Consider the following 24280-nt stretch of genomic DNA (forward strand, 5'->3'; position numbering starts at 1 on the left):
TTCGTGTTATTGTTTTGGACCCACTTTGCGCGTGGCGCACACTCTCCTTTCTAGAAGGGTGAGCAGCAGATACACCTAACGCAGCCACAGGCAAAGACAAGAGATTTAGAGTTTTGACCAGCTTCATATGATGATCATCGTTGTTCATGCATCTCCCTTAACCCCAATTTCACAAAATCGCCTCTTTTTGTCTCGATCATCTCAACCCCACAAACAAATCCAGTCAGATAATCATATATAGAAACAAAAAAGCATCAAGCTCCGTGTAGCATAGCATAGCATAGCATAGTTGTTTTTGTGTTGTGTTGTGTTGTGTGTGTTGTTTATTGTAATCAACACAACACTGCACAATCATCATAGGATGAAGATGTTGTTGCTACCCTTGATGTTTGCAGTGTTTTCTTGCATGAGTTTGAGTTCGGCAGCGCCTTCTCCATCCCCGACATCGACATGCCCCATGGACTTGAATTATGTGCTGAGAATCCCATGGAACAATTCTGTTTGCCACAACTTCCAAGAGAATTTGGCAGCAAGAAATGGAACAGATGCAAACACTTGTTGCATATCACTGTTGTCCCTCTTTGGCGTAGGACTTGCACAGCATCTCAAAGAGACTTCTCAGTTCCAACTCCCCAACCTTGCCACCTCAGTTTCGTGCATGCAAGACTTCCAATCGAAGATCTCTTCTCTCTCTCTCCCCGACAACCTTGTAGACTCCTGCTTTGACCCTCATCAGTTTGTGATCTCTCCCAACATCTGTGCTGGGATTCAAACAATCTCTGATTGGACCAAAAAGCTTGGTCAGTCCACCGCACTCAACACTGCTTGCAAACCGGATCTCACCGATCTCCCCCTCTGTGATGTGTGTGTGGGAGCTGGGTTACAGGTCAAGCAGGAGCTTATTTCCATAGATGGTAACACTTCGCACTCCATGGATTGTTTTTACTTTGCAATACTCTATGCTGCTGGGATTGTGAACGAGTTTGGACCTGAAAGCAATGGTGCCGTGACTTGTATTTTTAGCATGCCGGTTTATTCACGGGGAGGTTCTGGGGGAAAGAGTCACCAGGCTCTTGTTTTTGGGTTGACGGGAGCTGGGGTGGCTTTGCTGGTGATGTCTTCTCTGTTGGGGCTTTATGTGTGGTGCGACAGGAAGCACAGGAGGAAAAAGCTTGATACTTTTCAGTTTGATTTTGACCCCGAGGAACAAGGGTCTAGGCGTAGATTGAGACCTAATACGGGGTCCATTTGGTTCAAAATTGGGGAGCTTGAGAAAGCCACTGATAATTTTTCATCTAAGAACTTCATTGGCCGTGGTGGGTTTGGGTTGGTTTACAAGGGAACCTTGCCTGATGGGACTGTGGTGGCGGTTAAAAGGATCTTGGAATCTGATTTTCAAGGAGATGTGGAGTTCTGTAATGAGGTGGAGATTATTAGCAACCTGAAGCATCGCAATCTGGTGCCTCTGAGAGGCTGTTGTGTGGCTGAGGAGAGTGAGAATTATGATGAAAGGGGAAGCCAAAGGTATCTTGTGTATGATTACATGCCAAATGGGAACCTGGAGGACCATCTGTTTGTGTCATCAGACTCTCCGAAAGCAAAGGGATCATTGACATGGCCTGAGAGGAAAAGCATAATCTTGGATGTGGCAAAGGGGTTGGCCTATTTGCACTATGGAGTTAAACCTGCAATTTTCCATAGGGATATCAAAGCCACCAATATTCTACTTGATGCGGATATGAGGGCAAGAGTTGCTGATTTTGGTCTTGCCAAACAAAGCAGAGAGGGTCAGTCTCATCTGACAACCAGAGTGGCTGGAACTCATGGATATCTAGCTCCAGAATATGCACTCTATGGTCAGCTCACTGAGAAGAGTGATGTGTATAGTTTTGGTGTAGTTGTTCTTGAGATTATGTGTGGGAGAAAGGCTCTTGACTTGTCTTCATCAGGATCACCAAGGGCATTCTTGATCACAGATTGGGCCTGGTCACTGGTAAAGGCTGGCAAGTTAGAAGAGGCTCTAGATAATTCCCTGGTGAAGGATGAGAACTTTCCTAGCTCAAATCCTAAGAGCATAATGGAGAGGTTTTTGCTGGTGGGGATTCTATGCTCCCATGTCATGGTTGCTTTGAGGCCAACAATTGCTGATGCTTTGAAGATGTTGGAAGGTGACATTGAGGTTCCACAAATCCCAGATCGCCCTATGCCTCTTGGCCACCCTGCCTTTTACAATGATGCCAGTACTTTTAGCATATCTCCAGCATTAAGTGGCCTCAAGTTGCAAACTGGAGACATGCTCAGGTAATCAAGATGTTCCTTTATATTGCTTAAAATGTAGAAAAAAAAAAAGAAAAAAGTTGAAGCTGCTTCCATTCTAAGGCGTGCCAAAGGGTCCAGTCAAATCATGTTTGGAACATCACGTAATAAACCGATGAGTGTCATCAAGGTACAAATAAAACTGCTCTTGAGAAAACTGATGAGTGCCTCGACAAATTCTATGCCAACTATGCAGAAACTTAGCAGTTAGCAGAGCTTCATTATGATCTGCTACCAAGGAAGATAAGGCTCATTTACATAGCTGAGAATAGGTGTATTGTAGGAACTTAGAACATAGGAAAAATGTCTTGTAAAAAGAAGTCTGCATTTTTCTCTTCTCAATTTTCTTGTGCAACAAAAGTCACAAATGAAAAAACTCTTGTATATAAAGAAAAATGTTAAAGTTGGCAGGATCATAGTTGGTTTCTTACAAGATAAAGTGATGTTGGATTGTTTTCTCAATTTCTGTGTTCCTCGGCCAAGTCTCTCTCAAATTTTTCTGAGTTAATTTTTCTATGCTACCTTATCTTAGATTTATGTACATAATTATCATTTTCCTGTGTTTAAAACAGGTCCATTAACGAGGGCTAAGTTCTTCAAAAGGATTTGCAAGTCCAGAATTAGCATTTTTTTTTCATATGCAGGCTATTCCACAGAGCAAGAGCATTTTTTTTTTTGCTCTTCTTCCCTTGTAAAAACAGATTTTGTATATGAACACTTTGGATAACTCTGCAGATCTTGTAAAAATTCTGTACAAAATATATACAAGGTTTTGAATTTTTTTCATGTTCCTCTTCCAGATGTGGACAGCATTATTTTTTATTTAGTTTACATTTTCACATGATGTTATGATATAAAACAAATAACAAGTATCATGGGGCAAACATAAATGTTTTTAAATTAGGTATAAATAAAACAAGGTTTTGATTCTCATTAAATATATCTATCAGTTTATTGTATACTTGTTCCATTATGTATCTTTCATGGTATTAGTTTAGCTCCTCCATGCTTCCAATAAATAAATAAATACACACGGAAGGATTACTTTAATGCCTTGTTCTCTTGAGTGGATTTGAGGGAGAGTAATTGAGTGAATTTGAGAGGATTTGAAGATAATTTTTTTTGCTGTTTATTTGAGTAAATTTGGAGGTAAACGAAAGTGGATTTGGAATTAAATTTTTTTAATCTGTCACATAAATTAAATCCTACACTATTTCTCACAAATTTTACTTCCAAATTCACTCTCGTTTACCTCCAAATTTATCTTCAAATCCTCTCAAATCCACTCAATTACTCTCCCTCAAATCCACTCAAGAGAACAAGGCCTTAAGGATGTAAGATTATATTTTTACAATAAAATATAAAAATGAGATTATCTAAGTTACTAAAAAAAACGAAAACAGCTATAGGAAACATGAATGGTACAATTAAGAATTTAGTTTATTTTAATTTATTTATTGTGGATTATGAAAATATTGTTAATCTTGTTACATGTTTAATGTTTGTTGTTAAAATTATTTAATTAAATGATGATTTTGTTGAAAATAATGGTGATTTATGAAAATATTGTTAGTCTTACTACATTTTAATGTTTGTTGAACATATTAATTTAGTAGATATTCTTAAATTTATATAATTAATATGTGAAATGATTTATTTAATGTTGTATTCTTATATTTGTCTAGAAATTATATATATATATATATATATATATATATATATATATATATAAATATATTACAGAGTTGTTTCTGATGAAAATTACAATTTCTCTTCATGACAGGTCATCTACAGCGTTTTTCTTTATTATTAAATCCAAAAGATTTTAATTCGCAATTCAAAATAAGTTAGAAAAAATAAAGTAAATTATAAATTTTTACCAAACACTACACTGTAAAGGGTGAAAAGGAAGAAAAAAGCATTGTAATTTGCACGTGTTGTGGTATGTTTTGAAAGACGGAGAAGAAGAGTTTAAGAAGAAGGTCGGAGTGGAAGAAGTGGTTTCTTTGACTGACTCTGTCTTCCACAAAACACGACACAAAGAAAACGTTGTGATCTCGTTCGCTTCTTCTCACTGTGTCTTGATGTCCAAACCCTAACGGAGGCTAATGGCTCTCAGATCCGCGTCTTTGCTTCTCATTCCCATTCTCCTTATCGGAATCGTCTCCGCTGACACTTCAACCCCCAAGAATGTTCAAGCTGCTGTTCGCGCTAAGTGGTTTGGCACTCCTCTTCTTCTCGAAGCTGGGTACCTTCTTCTTCCTTCGATTTTCGTTTTCAGTTCCATTTCGATTCTCACTGTTCTTTTTCTTCAATCTCACCCTACCTATATTTTTCCGTTCTTTTTTTCATTCGCAGCGAGTTGTTGTCCAAAGAGGAGCCGGGCCTTTTCTGGAACTTCATTCACGCATGGCTCCACGCCGATCACAGCGACGCCCATTCTCGTTCCGCCAAAAGCTGTGTCAACAAAATTCTACAACATTCGCGCCCTCTTTTGAGAGAGCCACTGGCGTCCTTGTTTGAGTTCTCTCTTATTTTGAGATCAGCCTCCCCTTCTCTCGTGCTTTACCGCCAGTTAGCTCAGGATTCTCTTTCGTCTCACGGCCACGCTGAAATCACCCAAGTAGACGCCTTGAATCTTGGGGCAAGTCTCCAAAGTCCTGGAGGGAAGTGTTGTTGGGTTGACACTGGTGACACTCTGTTTTTCCATGTTTCTGAATTGCTCACTTGGCTTCAAACCCCTCAGAATCAGTGAGTTCAATGCCACTGCTCGGGTTTTTTTTGTTTTTGTTGCAGTTCCTGAAGTTGTGTTCTTGGTTAATATCTTGCTCTGATTTGGATTCTTTTTTTTTTTTTATCGTCAGGGTCGGTGGTTCGATTCAGGGACCGCAAGTGTTTGATTTTGATCATGTTCATTTTGATTCGAGTGTTGGGAGTCCGGTTGCTATACTTTATGGTGCACTCGGGACTGTTTGCTTTAAGGAGTTTCATACTGCTCTGGTTGGAGCTGCTAAAGAGGTCTTTTTCTTAGCTTTCAGTTCCCAATGAATATTGTATTACATTATGTAATTACTGTCTTGTTGTATAAAAACATTTTAGCAAAAGGGATGTATAACATAACTATGCATTTACCATTAAAATTACAAAAAATAGGGAGAATTCCAATTCGGAGTGTTTAAAAAGGGAAAATAGACATTCCTATTGTTATTTATTCTCTGTTAAGAAGACAAATTCATTCTCACGAAGCGAGGATAATTTTAACTGGTCCTGGTAACAACTAAGGGCTTGACTTCTGTTTTCTGTATTTTCAGAATATAATCTTGTAATCTTTCTGTTCATTTGTTGTTCCCTTGCAAATTTTGACATGTTGTCCACGTCTTTTCAGGGAAAAGTTAATTATATATTAAGACCAGTGTTGCCGGGTGGATGTGAAACAAATTTTGGCCACTGTGGATCTATTGGTGCAAGTGAGTCAGTAAACTTGGGTGGTTATGGAGTGGAACTTGTTTTTAAGAATATGGAATATAAGGCCATGGACGACAGTACAATTAAAAAAGGTTGGAACTACTTAAGGTTTTGAATTTTGACAGTAGACTCAAGTTTCTTTTAGAATATAGGTGACGATGAGTTTTAGCTGCTTCATTCTCCTTTTCATTTTTGACTTAGGTCATAATTTTAGAAGTGTCATGTTGTTACAGACAGCATTTCTTCTTTTGATGTCTGTGTATCATTTAAATGTTATCATTTGTAGAGCTTGGTAATTTTCTTACTTAATCTCTTTATTGGAACTTCTATCTCTTCTAATTTACTTTCCTTTGCATGTAATTTGGTTCATGTTGTAGGTTAATATGTCCTAATTCTCAACTTCTACCCCTGTTGTTCTGGCTTTGGTCTTTCAAGTTTGATAATCCTGTGAAATTTCATTATTGATATTTGAAGCAGATAATTGAAAGAAATATTTCCTATTTTTAATTAATTCAAGATCTACAAATTTTTTGGTGTTGATCATGCACTGTTCATCCAAATAAAATAGTGAAGGAAATTTTATATAATTACAGGAATAGGTTGCTTTTATAGTTCCCTTATTTATTCTGTGGGTTGCAGGCATGACTTTGGAGGATCCTCGCACTGATGATCTCAGCCAAGAAGTCAGAGGATTTATATTCTCTAAAATTCTGGTTTGTAAAATGTCACCTGTATTTCTCTTTCGAGTTGACTCCCCTAAATTGAAGTGTACATTAGGGAACTCGTAATCCTTATTTTAAGGTTAATAATTGTGATAAAATCAAAGACATATATACTAAATTTTGAAGTTAATTACAATGTCAACAGGTTATGTTGCAATCAATGGCTTTTAAAATAATATTTTTAGGCACTATCAATTAATTCTATTATTTGTATCAAATTAAATTACAAAGAAGTGTCTGTAGGTGCCAGATTCCATAGTGCAACATACCTATATGTCCATTCTCCTGTTACATTTAGTTTGACGAAAACTAACCAGACAAAGTGGTTTCTAACCACTATATGCTTCTGTTATTATCATGGGATCTATTTAGTAAAACCTCACTTTGTGGCATAAGGCTTTTGTTGTTGTTGTTGTAAGTGTCCTAGGATACCCTTTTGTACATTAGATGTCTACACTGTAACCTTTGCAGGGTCCAGAAAAAAAAATGAGAGAAAGGAATGAAGAAGTGAAAAAGATAACAATAGAAGCATAACCAGAATATACCGGATGCATGACAACTGCATCACACTGGAGTCTGGAGAATAAATTGGAAAAAGGCCTTGTGCTAGTTTATTTTCATTATGAAACTATGCTGACCACTACTGTTAACCTAATAGTTGAGACTTGGGATGGCTTATCTACTATTGATAGTTTGCCCAGACATGCTAATATGCTCTAACCATTCATGTCATGCTAGCTATTTTGATTTCAAGACATTTGTAGCTTCCTCTCAATTATTATGCTTTATTATACATGCTTTCTTATTCAGGGTGCATAATGTTACTTTGGTTCTATATTTTCTATTAAATATGTCTAATATCAATGGATTGACGTACAGATTTAAAATTTTGTTGTTTGTGCATGAGTTTAACTGTTTGTATTATGTACAGGAGCGTAAGCCTGAGTTAACGAATGAGATCATGACTTTTAGGGATTATCTATTGTCTTCAACTGTATCGGATACACTTGATGTTTGGGAACTGAAAGGTATTGCTGTGACCTTTTCCTTTTGTGACAATTGAAATTTGTTGATAATTTATTTTCATTTTAGTTAGGTTTAATGTACTGTGCAGTAATATATATTTTGATGATAACAGATCTGGGGCATCAAACTGTACAGAGAATAGTCCGTGCCTCTGATCCTCTACAGTCAATGCAGGATATCAATCAAAATTTCCCTAACATAGTTTCTTCTTTGTCTCGCATGAAAGTAAATAACCTTTTTTCACTTTTGTTGAATGCTTAAACATAGGTCTTTTTCCTCCCAAGTAATAGTTTATTGTTTGTCGAATTGTGATGTGCAACAGCTTGATGATTCTGTTCAAGATGAAATAATGGCAAACCAGCGGATGATCCCACCTGGCAAGTCTTTAATGGCTATCAATGGTGCTTTAATCAATGTTGAAGATGTTGACCTTTATCTGTAATGTTTTTTTCTCCTGCTGATACCATTCATAATATAAGGCTGAGATATTATTTGTTGTTGGTATTTCAGGCTTGCAACTTTGTTGTAGCCCGAGTTTACTGTTTCTCCATAATATATTCATATGAAAAAATTGCTATTGCATTCTGATGCTTCTTTTGCTTTGAAGAATATTTGCGAGTTTTAGCTCTAGGTCCATTTATATTTATTCTGATTGAGCCTATCTAAGGTAGCTTAGTTATCTATTGGAATTCCCCATTTTATATGGCTAGTTATTGAGGCCAAGTGCCATTCTTTTCTGCACTTGTATATTCTTTAATCAACTAATTATTATTTCAGAGTTAGTTTTTGGGTTCTAGGCAACTATTTGGCTGTGGTTTTGTGAGCCCTGATTAATAAACACCGATTTTTTCAAAGCTGTTGAGATTGTTGTGAGCTTGTGGTTGTGCCTATTGGATTGTGCATATTTTACATTGCTGAACCCTCCAAATTACTATCTGGCGAGAATTCTATATATAAACTCCCATAGACTTAACTCAAACTAGTAAACATTCGCCTAATATAGATAGATAGTACTGAAAACACCTCTTAATGATATGTATGCATAATACCCTTAACATTAATAATTCTGCATTTCAACTACATAATAAAGTAACAAACCACAAAAATAAAATGTGGTATTACATCTTTACTAGCTTTGATCAAACTACATAAATGATCAGATCATACACAAATTCATTGAACATATAAGTTTCTAAAGTGAGAACATTTTAAAAAAGAATTATTTTCTTCCAATAATTTAAGCTCTAGTACAATGTTAATGACCCCCTACCTGACATCACCATTGTAGTTAGCATGGTGAGGTAGTATTTGAATGTCCCTTATAAGAGCCATTGGGATGATGTCACACTTATTATTTGGTAAATAAAAAACGCTCCAAAACAAAGACCATTCTATGTAGTTAAAACCAATGTCACAATCACTTGTTAATCTAATATTGACTGGGCAAAATCACCATCAGACAAAAGATTTACTTTTGGATATCATGTTCTTATTGGAGGACATATGATTTTGTGTAGGTATACAAAGCAAAACATAGTTACCTGATCCAATGCATAAGCTGAATAACATGTTATGGAAGGATCTGCTTGCTAGCTTACTTGACTTAGATAACTATTCCAACAACTAATTAGAAGATGATCAGGATACAAAACTTATCTGACAATGAAATTGCACTTGACAATACATGAAATCCAGTCTTCAATGAAGAAACCGATTAACATGTTCACTAAGTTCCTTATAGGCTCTCATGTTGACTACATTTGTTACAAACTTGTTTCATATGACATATATGGTCTAGCTTGAGGAAAACTGTTAAATGATATATTTAGCACATGCTAAGTATATGTAAATAGATGTTAGATAATATATTTAAAACGTTAAATATATGTAAATAGATGCTCATGTGTCCACAAAGGAGAAAAGAGAGAGGTGGGCGTGAGGGAACAGGCAGTTGACAAAGGGAGACTTGGGACAGAGATATGGGAATCTCCCAGAATGTCGGAGAGGGTGAGTATTTAGAGAAGGGAGAAAAGGAAAAAAGAGCAGAGAGGAGGAGTTATTGACTACACTGGGAGGAGAAATTCTTTCTCAGGAAAAGGAGTTCAAGTTGTTTTCCAATTTGCCATTCTGGTTGGGGGCTCTGCTGCATTCATATTGTTTCTCAATTTTTCCTCAATAATAAATTACAACATAAGATTTTTCTCTGTTTTGAGTCACTTCTCAGTGTCCTTCCTATTTTGTTCTTAATTGATTTTTGGTGCCTGACAATAAAACATTTTTCCAGACAGATTATCCCAGTCATTTGATTGTAAAAGTGGACAAATGACTATTGAGAAGTTTATGCATATCAAACTGCACTAACATACCTACTTGGCATATGGAGTTCATAATTAATCATGTTAATCTTGATATCAACAAACAAGCATGATTGTGGTTTTCTATAGTTTGTTTCAAACTTACATGATGTCTTAAACTTAGAAGTTAGATAAAAATTTCAAACTTTTGATATTCTATTCATTTATCTTTCTTTAGGTTGATTGACTTGGTTCATCAGGATCTGTTGTTGGCTGATCAGTTCTCAAAATTGAAGGTGCATCACATTAAATCTTTATTTTGGATACTTTTTTTAGTATTGGACTGATTTCTAGCTAACTCGTTTACTGACACTGTTATTAATATGGACACATGAAATTTTGTCTGTGCATTGCTTTCTAATACTTGAACTTTGCTTAACTTTTTTCAATAGTATGGAAAAGAAAATATGATAGGTACCAGAGAAGAGAGAGTGTAGACGACAGGCTAGTATATCATATTAACTGATATCAGGGTGTGAGACTGTATACACAAGAGAACATGTGAATAATGTAAATGTCTCTTCTAAGCAATTCAAGAGTGCCTATCCTCTCATAAACCTCAAATAATTCAAGCCTGTATCACCCAGTCCCCCTTCCGGGCTTATACCCTTCCCTTATGCAGACTCATATGTCCCTCCCCTCTGCCGCCAACTAAGTGGAGTTTCTTCTTTTGTTTCTCTTGGGCATGATCTGGTGCATAACATCTCTTGCCCACCCCCCCTCATACCTACCTTAGTAATTTTGTCTTTTTGGGTATCATCAGAAATACAATGTCATTTCATCTAATCAACAATTGTCACCAAGGTGTTGGGAAAAAAGTTTGTAACAAGTGAACAAAGTAGTTAATGACAATGCTCTAGTTGATAAAATTGGCTGCCTGATGAATAAAAATTTAACTGTTACATATTTGTGTTCACTATTTATCTTTAAAATTACGTGTATCTTTTGTGAGAAATTCACTTAGATACTTTGCTCTTGATTGATGTTTACCATATATTTAGATTGTAATTATGATCCCAGTAATTGCAGATACCTTCCAGCGTTGTGCGGAAACTGCTGTCAACTTTACCTCCTTCAGAGTCCAGCATGTTTCGTGTTGATTTTCGTACTACTCAAGTACATTATCTCAACAACTTGGAAGAAGATGCCAAGTATAAAAGATGGAGGAGCAATCTAAATGAGGTTAACTACTTGATTTTTAAAACTGGATAATATTATTAATTTCAGATTAACCCTGCTAAAAATTTTCATTGGAACATAATCTTTTCTTGCTTTTTAGATTTTGATGCCGGTCTTCCCTGGGCAGTTGCGTCACATCCGTAAAAATCTTTTCCATGCTGTTTTTGTTCTTGACCCAGCAACCACTTGTGGTCTTGAGGCAAGTTTATTTTCTAAAGCTTAACACTTTCACACTGTTCTGTTTCCAAGAGAAATCTCTCATTCCGTGTTTTATAATTGGGAACTTTGCAGTCAATTGATATGATCATATCATTGTATGAAAGTGATTTTCCTGTGAGATTTGGGATTGTGCTGTATTCTTCAAAATACATCTTGCAGTTAGAGACCTATTCTGCCAAAGAGGATCGAGATAAATTTGAGGATATATCTGATATGGTAATATAAACCTTTAATTGTTCGGAAATGTACACAACATCACAAAGCTCGTCTTTCAGGAAATTTTACTCTCAAGTTAGTGATGCATTATGTTTGCTGTTCCACTTTTCAGATTATACGTCTCTTCAGCTATATCAAGGGGAATCACAACACTCAATTAGCTTTTGAGTTTTTAAGCAATGTACGATTTTGTCTTCTGTGTTAGTTATCTTCTGTTTACTGTTTATTTTCAATTAAATTATTTACATGCCAACATGATTGAAATCCAGAAGAGTACATATGGTGAGAAAACTGAAGGATGCAGTTATATTTGTACATGCATACTAATCCACCAATCTTGCAATTGCCTTTCTAAGTTCAGACTTTTGGATCTCCCAAGTTTCTTCATCTGATCCAAAATTTCGAATTGACACCCTTGTTGTTCACATAGTATTTTTTTTTTCATTTCTGTAGCTGTGTATTTTATTTTCTTCTGTATGATTAGTTTGCAATAACTTCAAGGATTTAAAATATATAGATCACGGGTCTTGTGTATGGGTAATTCATTTCCTCGTAAGTGGTTTCACTGTCTCTCCATCAACATTGAAAACAAGATAATCCTAATGCTTTCATACAATATATACCTATTTTGTCTCCAAGGTTTCAGTTTAACAAACTTTTTGTAATATGGATAAAATGACATGACTGCATCATTTGTATATATGTTTTTTGTCAATACCTTTTTCATATTATTTTGAGTCATCTAGAACTAATATGTTTGCAATTAAACTGAAAGAACATTATCATAAATGTTTGTTTTGTAGGTTAACAAATTACGCACTGAATCAGATGATGGTCATCTTGAGCAGCACCATGTTGAAGGGGCATTTGTTGAAACAATATTGTGAGTTTTGCTGGACTTTTCCGTTGATTACTGTGCTTCTGATGTTTCTCTAATATGGTGCTTCTACTACTGTTTTTGGTGACATTCCTTGTTTATATCTATCAGTATTATTCTCACTATTCTTTGATAGGCCAAAGGTAAAATCCCCTCCACAAGAGATCTTGGTAAAGCTGGAGAAGGATCCAGAGTTGAAGAAATTGTCACAAGAAAGCTCTATGCTTGTATTTAAGCTTGGTTTGTCTAAGACCGATTGTTCTCTGTTGATGAATGGACTTGTTATTGATCCAACTGAGGTACTTAAATTTTGAGTGTTTTCCTCTATCTCATCTTATTTCGGAACTGTTTTCTTTTTTTGTCTCTATACAATTGCTCTTTTTTGTTTCCTCTAGTAATGGGGAGATAATTCAATTTTCAATATATATACTGTTAGTTGTATCAATTCCAGAGCCCCCTATCCTATCTTAATTACAGCCACTTTGAGGGTTGCATTAATTGTAGTCAGGGTGATTCATTAGTCTCAAATTGACTTGATATAGCAAAAATAACATATATATATATATATATATATATATATATATATATATATATATATATATATATATATATATATATATATATATATATTGTGTGTGTGTGTGTAGTTGATGTGCAAATCTCACTTTAGAGTTAGTTGACCCCAAATTCTAACATTTTATTCTCTCTTCTCTCCGACTCACCACCTATAACAATTCTTTCTATGCTGCCATCATTCTGCATCACTTGCCACTGGAGCCTTTCTCTTAGAAAAGGGGGACATTGGTATTTTAGGGTTGGGGTCAGTTCATCTATAGTCAAGCAAAGCAGCTGGGGGATACTTTATATGTAATATGTGCAAATCATCAATCCATCACATTAAGGTATAGAACCTACCCTGCCATTATGGGGTCAGAACAGTTCAAACAACATAGTATATGGTGGAGTTCTTATAAAAATTTAGATTATTAGAAAAAAAAAATTAAGGTGACTTTTAATTCTTTGTGACTGATTTTTTTTTCTTTTTTTTTTTTAAATTTTGGTGCTAATAATTAACCACTTCCATGTTACTCTATAATTTTAAATATATTTTAGTAGTGTGCCTGATGTCTTATTTAACTTTGCATCTACTTTGTGAGCTCAACATTCGTTTCAAGCACTCACTTTTCGCTATATAATTGATGTCAATGTGTCAATAGTGTTAATAAAATAAGTTTTTCTGCCACTTATATATATTTGTAATTGCTTTTACCAGGATGCCTTACTAAATGCCTTGAATGATGAGACTCAGAGAATACAGGAGCAGGTATACTTTGGACAAATAAAAGCTCACACTGATGTGTTAGCCAAGTTCCTGTCAGAAGCTGGTATTCAACGTTATAATCCTCGGGTATAGTATATTGATAATTTGCAACTTATGGGAAACTTGTATAATGATATTTCACTAATCAACATGTATTTGGTGTAGATTATTTCTGATACTAAACCAAGGTTCATATCTCTGTCTGCATTTCTTTTGGGAGAGGAATCTATACTGAATGACATTGAGTACTTGCACTCTCCTGGAAGTAAGTGGTTGATGTGTTAGAAATCAATAATTTCATTCTTAAATTCTTTTTATTGTCTTAACAAGTGGATTGTTTGTATGCAACCCAGCAATGGATGATTTGAAGCCCGTGACACATCTTCTTGCTGTTGATATCACTTCAGGGATTGGGTTGCATTTACTTCATCAAGGCTTAAATTATCTGGTTAATATGGATTTGCATTTCTGTTGAACATTCTTACTTTTAGGCCTTGTTTCGTAACACATCAGCAGTTGGACCTACCCATTTAGTACTTCTAAATCTGAACATTTTTTTTATTTTATTTTCTCATCATGCAACAGAGAGAAGGGTCCAAAGATGCTCGTATAGGTCTTCTATTTAGTGGCAATTGGAGCACAAGTTCATTAAGCCTCCTTTTTGTGAAGGTTTTTGAAATCACTTCATCTTCATATAGGTTTGTCTTTTCATTGTAAAATTAGATGGCATTTAATTGGTTGATTTATTAGTATCTTGATTTTGTAGTTTTAGAAATTGTTTTTTGAAGTTGAAGTGTGGTTTTATATATATTGTGTGAATGATTGGGTTTTATGCAGTCATAAGAACAACGTGTTAGACTTCTTGGATCAGTTGTGCTTACTCTATAAGCAAAAGTACTTCCTTGCACCAGCTGTGGAAGTTGAAGGCACTCAAACATTTATTGATAAGGTCTGTGAGCTTGCTGAGGCCAATGGGTTACCATCTGAGGGTTATAGATCTGCCCTTCTAAAATTTTCTGCTGATGAAGTAAGAAGGCATTTGAACAAGGTATTTCTGGTTTCTTTCCCATTTAAAAAAATCACATTTTGGTACTCCGACCCCATCCACGGGTCTGTCACATCTTACCTTTACATATATTCATTTGATTGTAGTACCTTTCAGAAATCGTTTTATGCTTCTCTTTCTCCCTTTCATCTGTCTTTTTTGCTGGCTATTTTTCTTTGGTAACCATAGAATCCTTTAATGAAATTGCTTGCTGTCAGGTGGGAATTTTCTTGCATAGACTACTTGGGTCTGAATCTGATGTTAATGCAGTTTTTACTAATGGAAGGGTAAGATTGCTTGGTCTCTGATTATTTCATAGAGTACTCAGTTTCTATGGTGTTCGTCCATGATATTTGAGTTTGATTAATTTTTCATTAATGATAAGATCTGTCAGTTATCCTGGGTTAACCTTAGCATTTGTGTTATAGGTAACTTACCCTATTGATGAAAGCACATTTTTGAGTGCTGATCTGCTTCTTCTTGAATCAATAGAGTTTAAGCAGAGGACAAAGCACATTTTGGAAATCATTGAAGAAGTAAAGTGGCAGCATGTTGACCCTGACATGCTGACAAGGTTCCTTGATCTTTTCACTATCTATTTTGGATCTGTTTTCTATAGTTATTGCTTGGTGTTGCATTTATCATCCTCCCATCACAAACTTTCATTTTACATTTTGCCTGGTATTGAAGAAAGTGAGTGTTTCTTAGTATATGACTACGTGGAGTACATTACACCGGTTATTTTCTCTATATAAATAATCATACCCCAGTAATAATCACAAAGGTTATCTGGATCAGCATTCTGAGGGCCTTATGTTTTTTTATCTCAGAAGGATATTATATAATAATAATAATAATAATAATAATTATAACAGTGGTACCCGAGCTGCCTAAAAGTGTTGCTTTCATATCTCCAAAAAAGTAAATAAACAATGAATATCTAGTTATAGTGTATTTATATGCAATGCAGTGACATATAAATAAACTTTAACCAGACTTCTACATAAAACATCTCTACCACCTATATTCATTGATAAGTCATCTGACTACATATGGGGACCGTATGTACATTTCACTCGTGTGGTCTTCTGAGCTATATGCACGAGTCAGAGACAAACATAATGTGATTCCATCATTAGGAGGGAAATTGTAGTTTAGAACAAGTGCATGTTTAGCAACACTTTGCTTGGATTTACCCATTTTTAGTGTTCTCTTTGCAGTCCTCAGTTAGATGTTTTATACCTGAAACTATTTGTTCATATACTAAGATTTTGTTCCATTGTTTTGAGAAATCCTTACAGAAGTTCATGAAGCATTTATTATTACTTCGTTTTCTTTTTCAGTCATTGATAGAAAGTTTGCAAATATTATTTATCCAATCTTTATCCGTGTTCAGAATATGACAATTCTTTAATCTTTCCTTGTGTACTTTTGTAGCAAATTCATTAGTGATATTCTCATGGCTGTATCCTCTTCAATGGCTACAAGGGAGCGAAGTTCTGAAAGTGCCCGTTTTGAGATTTTGAATGACAAACATAGGTAATTTTGTTTAGTTACGATATACCAATTTAGATAGAATTATGAGTAGAATATTAAAGGCATATTGTTCTGCTTGAATTTATTATTCTTTAAATGTTTATTCATGCCTGGATTGCTGACTTAAATTTGAACGGTATAATTATACCATTTTAATAGTTTAATACTGTTGTTTTGTGCAGTGCTATCATTCTACATAATGAAAATTCTAGCATTCACATTGATGCTTGTCTCGATCCTTTAAGTCCAACCAGTCAGAAGTTGTCTGGAATTCTAAGAGTTTTGTGGAAATACATTCAACCCAGCATGAGGATTGTTTTGAATCCATTGGTTTGTTGATATCTCTAGTTCTATATCCACTTTTAATTTTTATACATTTTGGTTTTCTGTTCTGCAGCTTATTCCTTCTTTAATTGTCTTCTTAGGGCTTTTGATTAGAAATAATATAGAAAAAAAGAATTGTAATTGTTTGTCTCTATCTTTCATCTGGAATTTGAGCATGCAAAAGCAAGTGTTGTTTGTGTGGTTAGTAAGCTGAGACCCCCTTAAATCTGGTTTTATAAGGTCCAAGGTCATCTATTATTATGTTTTATGTCATTGATCTTTTCGGTTGGCCTTTTTTGCATTTCTATTTCTACCCAGACTGGTATTACGATTTTGCTTACTCCTTTATGCATTTATGTCCGTATAAACGTGCAAAAATAGCTATTTATTCTACATTGGAAATTTGTTAGCTCGTAATTGTAAGAACCTATTTTATTATATGAAATGTGGAAAATACAATTTGAATTAAGAGTATAATATTTTTCCTTTATTCCAATCATGGAGATAAAACTATATACATATTACCCTTTGAAGACTTCACAGTTGTAGTTGTAGTGTCTTTGAAAGTGAGTTTAGCCTAAACTTAACCTTAAGAAAGTGGTTTGTAAGGGAGGATTGACTGCATTTACATATTATATTTTGGCACTATCTTTAGCTAATGTGGAACTTGGGTTTTTCCTAATACTTCCCTCACATCCAACACTATTGGGGCTTTATACGTTGTATAATATGGTGAGTTTTATTGGATCTGTGTTAGGATGTGCTTTAGGTCTACCTCAAGATGATAAAGGTAAGTCTCCACTTTTATATTGTATTTTGACACTATCTCTAGTTGATATGAGAGTTGAGTTTTTTGTAATATGGTTGAAACTTATTTGTCTCATGAAACAATTGTATTCCTTTTAAGAGTACAGGTATCATAAACCTCCTGTCATTGCTCTACATTTGGCTTATATTGATCCTTTGATTTAGATTTATAATAAAAAAATGTCTGATTTGTACAGTTAGCTATATTTTCTTAGTTTGCTGATCACGTAATGCACTGATTTTGAATGCCGTTTTCATTTCATTTCAGAGTTCGCTTGCTGATCTTCCTCTGAAGAACTACTATAGATACGTAGTACCATCAATGGTATATATTGCAATTACGGCTTGTAGTTAATTCCAGATTACATTTGAGGTTTGGGTTCTTAGGTTTTATCACTTTTGCAGGATGATTTTAGCAGTGCTGACTCTTCAATCAATGGCCCAAAAGCATTTTTTGCTAACATGCCATTATCTAAGACACTCACCATGAATCTTGATGTTCCAGAACCTTGGCTTGTTGAGCCTGTTATTGCTGTGTATGTATTTTCTTTAACATTCATTGGATATTAAATCATTCCCGAGCCTCCACCTAACAGCTAAACAATTTAGGAGAGTTGGTCCTATATATTACCCTATAAGATTGAGCTAGTTGGTAGTGGCTCATGAATTCTTTCATATGTACATGACTATATGCTAATTTACTGATTTCTTGATTCTCCTTTTTTTCTATTCCCTGTGTGGAAGTAGGGAAAGGTAAAGGACGGATTTGGAGTAAATCACATTCGCCTCCCTCTTTTAAATTTTAATTCACCTTTATTCTCTACTTTAATGACTTTGATGTTAAACTGTTCTAGACATGTTTGATGGTATACTTTACCTGAAAAGACCCTTATCCTCAATAATATAGTAGCATGTGATTAATTTGAATAAACACTTATCTTCTTTAAAAGGCTGTATACTGCAAAGAAGAATAAATGTATGCCACTGCATCTAAAGATTCTAAATTTGACTGGGTTCATAGTTGGCTTAAGCTATGAATGTTTGTTGAAAGGACAAATGACAAAACAGGTCACGTAGTACCATATTAAGGAGAGAAAAATCGAGAAGGAATATAATGAATCCCGTGTATTGGGTGTACACAAGTATTCTTATTTATAATAAAGAGATAATAATAGTAATGAATGAAATCAATATCTAATAATGAGAAATATAGTAAGATATTTACCTACCAAATCATATCATGTCTTCCTATTTGATGTAATCAAATCATATCTCTTAACACCACTTTTGTGAAATTTAACTTTCTTTATGGTTTGTCATGCTGCAGTCATGACCTGGATAACATTCTTCTTGAGAACCTTGTTGACACAAGAACATTGCAAGCTGTTTTTGAGCTTGAAGCTCTTGTCCTCACAGGTAAAATTGCATTTTGTTTATTCGTATAATCATAATAAAGCATTAATTGTTAAGTAGTACATTCTAATAATGCATTGTTGTTCCTTTCAATTGTTCATATATTAGGTCATTGCTCTGAGAAAGATCATGATCCTCCTCGTGGTCTTCAGCTTATTCTTGGAACCAAAACTACACCCCATTTATTTGATACCATTGTGATGGCTAATCTTGGATATTGGCAAATGAAAGTCTCTCCTGGGGTTTGGTTCTTGCAGCTTGCTCCTGGTAGAAGTTCTGAGCTGTATGTTTTGAAGGGAGGTGCTGATGGAATGGAGAACAAACAGTCATCGAAACTCATTACTATTAATGATTTACGGGGTAAAGTAGTTCATATGGATGTCGTGAAAAGAAAGGGCAGGGAACATGAGAAGTTACTGGTTTCTGATGATGATGATGAGGAGGATCTGCAAGAAACGAAGAAAGTGAGTGCTTGCATTTAAAATCTGTTATCTGAAAGTTATTTTTGTGTCAAAGTAAAAGAAAGAAAACATTATCCTTTAAATGCAAAAGCAAGTTCAAATCCTCACATATTTCTTCATTTTTTTTTGCAGGGAAGTGGCTGGAATTCTAATTTATTGAAATGGGCCTCTGGTTTCATTAGTAGTAATGAACAACCTAAAATTACTGAAACCAATGATGCTACAGTGAGTTTTTTTTACCCATTTCTTCATCCTGTCCCTTTTGAACCGATTGATTTACTCTTATTTGGTTTCCTTCAAACTATCATTTAGAAATTCTCAAGAACACATCTAACAACAAACCCGGTAATGTGTTATAAAATTTTGATCTGATTTGTGTTGTATTTGTGATTTAATACTTTTCTAGTTATTACAAAAACTTTTAAGTCTGAAGTTTGTTCATTTAAACTTTGATAGATCGGATGAAATTAATAGTGAATTTATTTTTATAATTTATTCCTCGATTTCAAAAGTCTTATTTCTTTAATTTATTCCTATATAGAATAAGAAAATATCGAAATTCTTGATAAATATGTTAATGTTTGTTTATTGAGTCATCCCTTACATGTTTTTTGGATGTCCCCATCCCGTCACTGCTACTAGCCTTGCTAATGTGTCCAATCAATTACATATATCATCAACATAGATGGTAAATTTTGAAGTATTTTTTAACTTTCTGATTGCCTTCCCTTTTGCACTTTCGGCTTCTACTTATTCCATTACTCCCAGAGTTTGACTGACCTTTTTGCATCATAGGACAAAGTAAAGGGTGGACGTCGTGGAAAAACTATTAACATCTTTTCAATTGCTTCTGGACACCTGTAAGTGGTTTTCTTATATTAACTTGATATTATAATTTGCTTTTAATTATGGATGAAAGGCACCTGTTGCTTCCGTTTCAGTTTTCTTTGAATTTTGAAAATTAAGAAATGTTTTCTTTGATCCAAAACCTCTTAAGGTATATTGATGGAATTGTCACGTGTATCTGGCTTGCCAAAATGTATCGTGGCACCAATTTCATGTGATAAAACTTTGCCTGTTTTCTGCTCCTTTATGAATTTTTTCTGCTCCTTTATAACTCCCATAGTTTTTTTGTCCTTTTCTGTACGTGGATAGAGGCATTTATCACCTAGTGGAACAAGATTACTGTTGTTGATATAGTTATTTCCTTTGTGTCATCACAAATGCAATCTTCACCTTTGTTTTTATGTTCATGTATTTTGCCAGATATGAACGCTTTCTAAAGATTATGATTCTAAGTGTTCTAAAGAATACACATCGCCCAGTAAAATTCTGGTTCATAAAGAACTACCTCTCTCCTCCTTTTAAGGTTATAAATTTACCCATCATTTGCCTCAATGTTTTCATTATTTGTATATAGTAGATTTAAAATGGAACTAATGAGTTTGCTCCTTAAACTAATTGCTTATGTCTTAACAAACAGGATCTGATTCCTCGCATGGCTCAAGAGTATGGTTTTGAATGTGAACTAATCACTTACAAATGGCCTACATGGTTGCATAAGCAGAAAGAAAAACAGCGAATAATTTGGGCATATAAAATTTTGTTCTTGGATGTCATTTTCCCCCTTTCCTTAGAGAAGGTATCATGACTTTCTTCTTCAACTTCAAATCCCACAGTTTTGTTTTATTGTCTTCTGCAATCTTAATGTCTTGGTGTTACATGCACCACACTGTGTTTTGCAGGTCATTTTTGTGGATGCTGATCAGGTTGTTAGGACTGACATGGGAGAACTTTATGACATGGATATAAAAGGAAAACCTCTGGCTTATACTCCATTTTGTGATAACAATAAGGAAATGGATGGCTATCGGTTTTGGAGACAAGTAAATACCTTTGTTGAATTTCAATCTCTTTGATATTATTTGTATATCTAGTCATTGTACATGAATTCTTGGGTTAGATGCAGCATATGATGCTAACTTCTGTGTCGACCTTGTGGTATAGGGTTTCTGGAAGGATCATTTGAGGGGGAAACCGTACCATATTAGGTTGGTGTACATCTTGAATCTTTTATGAATAAAGTTGGAGTTATTTCAGTTCTCTGATTGTTGCTTCCATTTTTGTTTGCAGTGCTTTATATGTTGTTGATTTGAAGAAGTTCCGAGAGACTGCAGCTGGGGATAATCTTAGAGTTTTCTATGAAACCCTTAGCAAGGATCCTAACAGTCTTGCCAACTTGGATCAGGTTAGAGGTTTGAGTCGGTACGGTAGCTCTTTTTCATTATTTAGTTGTGGAAAAGTCACTTGAACTTACAAGATGAAGTATGGTTGAATGGTTTGTATAATTCCAACATATAAATGACTCGACATGTGAGATCTCAGTTCACAGTAAATGACTGCTTTTCTACATTGAAAAATATTGATTATGCTTTAAACTGAAACTTTGTAAGATTGACGGCATTGAGGTTCAATCCCTGAACCAATTAGTTGCTAAAAGCTCTAGTACCTCGCACAAAAAGAAACCTAACCTAAAATTGTTAGCTGTTAAATGAGGGTCTTGGAATAGCAATTTAACTTAATGTAGATGCTGATGCCTTTTCCAATCATAACTTAATCTTGTTCATTTTGGAATGTCAGCAAGCTGTACCTTTTGTGAATTTTAAGAAAACTGTTATAGCTTCTATGTTTGTCTTCACCTCTAAATAAAGTTTTAGGCCTTTATTTACTGTGATTAAGTTGTGGGTTTTTCTTTGATGTGGTTTTATGTTCCTTTATTGATATATGAACGCATTTTAATTTACTTCCAATGTAGCACCTATTACCCTTAGTGTGTTTTAATTTTTGTGTGACCTTTGCTGAAATTTGTACTCTTCTGGTTCAGGATCTTCCTAATTATGCTCAGCATGTTGTGCCCATTTTCTCTCTGCCACAAGAATGGCTTTGGTGTGAGTCATGGTGTGGAAATGCTACAAAATCAAGGGCGAAAACAATTGATCTATGCAACAATCCCATGACAAAAGAACCCAAACTTCAGGTGAAAATACTTTATGTTCTTGTAAATTTGCTGCACAGATTCTTGATTCCAACATTTTTAACTCACCTCTCCACTTTGACTTTCAGGGTGCCAGACGAATAGTATCCGAGTGGCCGGATCTTGACTCCGAGGCAAGTAAAGTCACTGCAAAAATCTTAGGTGACGATCTGGAACCGTTCCCATCCCCTGATCAATCAAAGGATTTGATTACTGAAGATGCTTTGAAGGAGGACATGGAATCCAAGGCCGAGTTGTGAACATGACAGACAGACATTTTGTGCAAGTCAAAGTTCCAAAAAGAATGTGATCGTTGATGCAATTTGGGTCCCAAATGACATATCTTTCGTGCCCGACTGGTATATTTCCATTCCACCAAACACATTTTGCCTTCTCTGTTGACCAGTTTTAGGATCGTAAAGAAAATTTTGATTCGAGAAATGTTAGTGAATTTTCATTTTGACGTAAATGCATTATTTAAGGCGGACATGATTGGCAATAAATGCCACCGTCTATACCTCGGTAACCAACCCCCTTTCTCCCTTTTCTTTTGTTCTCTTCAAGAATAAAGCTTTTCAATACAGGGGATCCTGGGTTTAGCAATTGATGTAAGACAGTAATAGTATAGGCTTTTACTTCCTGTACCCCATAATTTCTTCTATCCCCTCAAATCTTCAAAATGACTAATTTTATTCTGTAAACTTTTCGGAACAAAATGTTTTCCATTTTTCTGTAAAACCTTGAGCAGGGATGAAATGGCGCTTATTTTGAATCGGTAATTCACTTACAGAGATTGCTATGTTAGTTGCTGAATTGTGTAAGATTGAAAAGTAGTGTTTGGTTAACTTTTTTACACTGTTATCAGATAGAGACAAAAGAAGATTTTTGTTCATTTGAATGCAATGATGTTAAAACATTCGACCAAATTACAAAGTATTTTCTATGGCAGTTGCACATTTAGTAATGAATGAGGGTTATTGCAAATTATTTATCTGATAATATTACCATTTTTATTAACATCAATCTTTAGGGAAGATGATATCAAAGCCATGATGATATCATAAACAGCTTAACTTCGAATGTACTAGTTCACCCGGATTGTTTTACCATGGCTGTTGCTTTTGACGTGGCCATGTCCAAGGCTGTAATTTGAAATTTTTACCATGGCTGTTGTATTGACGTGATCTTGAGGTCCAAGGCTATAATTTGAATTCATGCCGTTCTTCTGAAAGTTGTAGAATGCATTGTTCTTTTGGGGGGACAATATAGATAAAGCATTTTCAGATTTTTTTTATTTATTTATTTTTAATCTGTGAGCATGGGTCTGACAGTTGAAATCCTCGTGGGAACCTCTTAGGCAAACATGTTCCACAGAAAGTGATCAAATGAGAGGAAGTGACATGGACCCAACTAAACAATGAGATGAGATGATATGGATCCAACAAATAAAATGAGATCAACTGAAGAATGTTTGTGACTTTACATTTGAGTTATAGATAATTTCTCAACATTATCACGTTCAGAATGACAATATTTGAGTAATTTTATTTTAGTCATTACAAAATATTTATTTAGTCTTAAAAAATTGTGACTGCTTCAAATAGGCGTGTGCACTAGCAAAATCATTTCCAAGTACATAAATTTTCTTGATCCCTTCTACTTTGAACAATTGATTTGATACTTTTTAATGGAATTAGTAAGCTTTCAAAATTAATAGCTATTAAACTCAACTAGATGGCTGAAAAATTAGAAATTTCAAGTTTTAGAAGATAAATTAATAAATGTTATTTTATAACAAAGCTAATAAAAAAGATGTATGTGCAGGAATTAATATAAAGTTTTATTCTTTGATTAGGTTTATCATTTAAAAGCTTGATCATTTGGTTAAATCTACGTCTCAATTTTTATTTTTTATTTTTTATTTTTGTATATTTTACTATCAGGTTTTCAATTTTCACATTTTAT

At 34.7% G+C, this 24280-nt stretch overlaps 2 protein-coding genes across 3 annotated transcripts; both read left to right on the plus strand.

The window, feature by feature from the left end:
* Positions 1–5: 5 nt before the first annotated feature.
* Positions 6–3094, plus strand: LOC106775021 (probable receptor-like protein kinase At1g11050). Its single transcript, XM_014662046.2, has 2 exons — positions 6–2301; positions 2889–3094. The coding sequence occupies exons 1-2, from the start codon at positions 362–364 to the stop codon at positions 2905–2907; spliced, it is 1959 nt and encodes a 652-aa protein (XP_014517532.1). The 5' UTR covers positions 6–361; the 3' UTR covers positions 2908–3094.
* Positions 3095–4244: 1150 nt separating this feature from the next.
* On the plus strand, positions 4245–23053 carry LOC106775022 (UDP-glucose:glycoprotein glucosyltransferase). Of its 2 annotated transcripts, none has more exons than XM_022786864.1 (37): positions 4245–4564; positions 4675–5067; positions 5181–5334; positions 5702–5873; positions 6421–6494; positions 7435–7531; positions 7642–7754; positions 7852–7967; positions 10062–10119; positions 10913–11065; positions 11163–11261; positions 11354–11497; positions 11610–11678; positions 12301–12380; positions 12511–12673; positions 13648–13782; positions 13861–13960; positions 14049–14143; positions 14281–14393; positions 14533–14743; positions 14959–15027; positions 15169–15314; positions 16178–16279; positions 16459–16606; positions 17676–17732; positions 17813–17943; positions 18735–18823; positions 18929–19284; positions 19414–19506; positions 20077–20141; positions 20548–20650; positions 20765–20923; positions 21027–21167; positions 21289–21332; positions 21415–21546; positions 22166–22318; positions 22405–22544. In XM_022786864.1, exons 1-36 carry the CDS (start codon positions 4425–4427, stop codon positions 22296–22298), a joined length of 4647 nt encoding a protein of 1548 aa, XP_022642585.1. In that variant the 5' UTR covers positions 4245–4424; the 3' UTR covers positions 22299–22318; positions 22405–22544. The 2 variants fall into 2 exon arrangements, with proteins under 2 accessions (XP_022642585.1, XP_014517533.1); XM_014662047.2 differs by having other exon boundaries at positions 4247–4564; positions 21415–21529; positions 22405–23053.
* Positions 23054–24280: the final 1227 nt, after the last annotated feature.

Source organism: Vigna radiata, chromosome 10 (assembly GCF_000741045.1).
Source record: "Vigna radiata var. radiata cultivar VC1973A chromosome 10, Vradiata_ver6, whole genome shotgun sequence".
NCBI classification, from domain to species: Eukaryota; Viridiplantae; Streptophyta; class Magnoliopsida; order Fabales; family Fabaceae; genus Vigna; species Vigna radiata.

Coding starts and splice junctions, on each gene's coding strand:
- LOC106775021 (XM_014662046.2), top strand. CDS start 362: ATGAAGATGTTGTTGCTACCCTTGATGTTTGCAGTGTTTTCTTGCATG.
- LOC106775022 (XM_014662047.2), top strand. CDS start 4,425: ATGGCTCTCAGATCCGCGTCTTTGCTTCTCATTCCCATTCTCCTTATC. Junction 11,066..11,162: donor GGAGGAGCAATCTAAATGAG/GTTAACTACTTG, acceptor CTTGCTTTTTAG/ATTTTGATGCCGGTCTTCCC. Junction 16,280..16,458: donor ATTTTGAATGACAAACATAG/GTAATTTTGTTT, acceptor TGTTTTGTGCAG/TGCTATCATTCTACATAATG.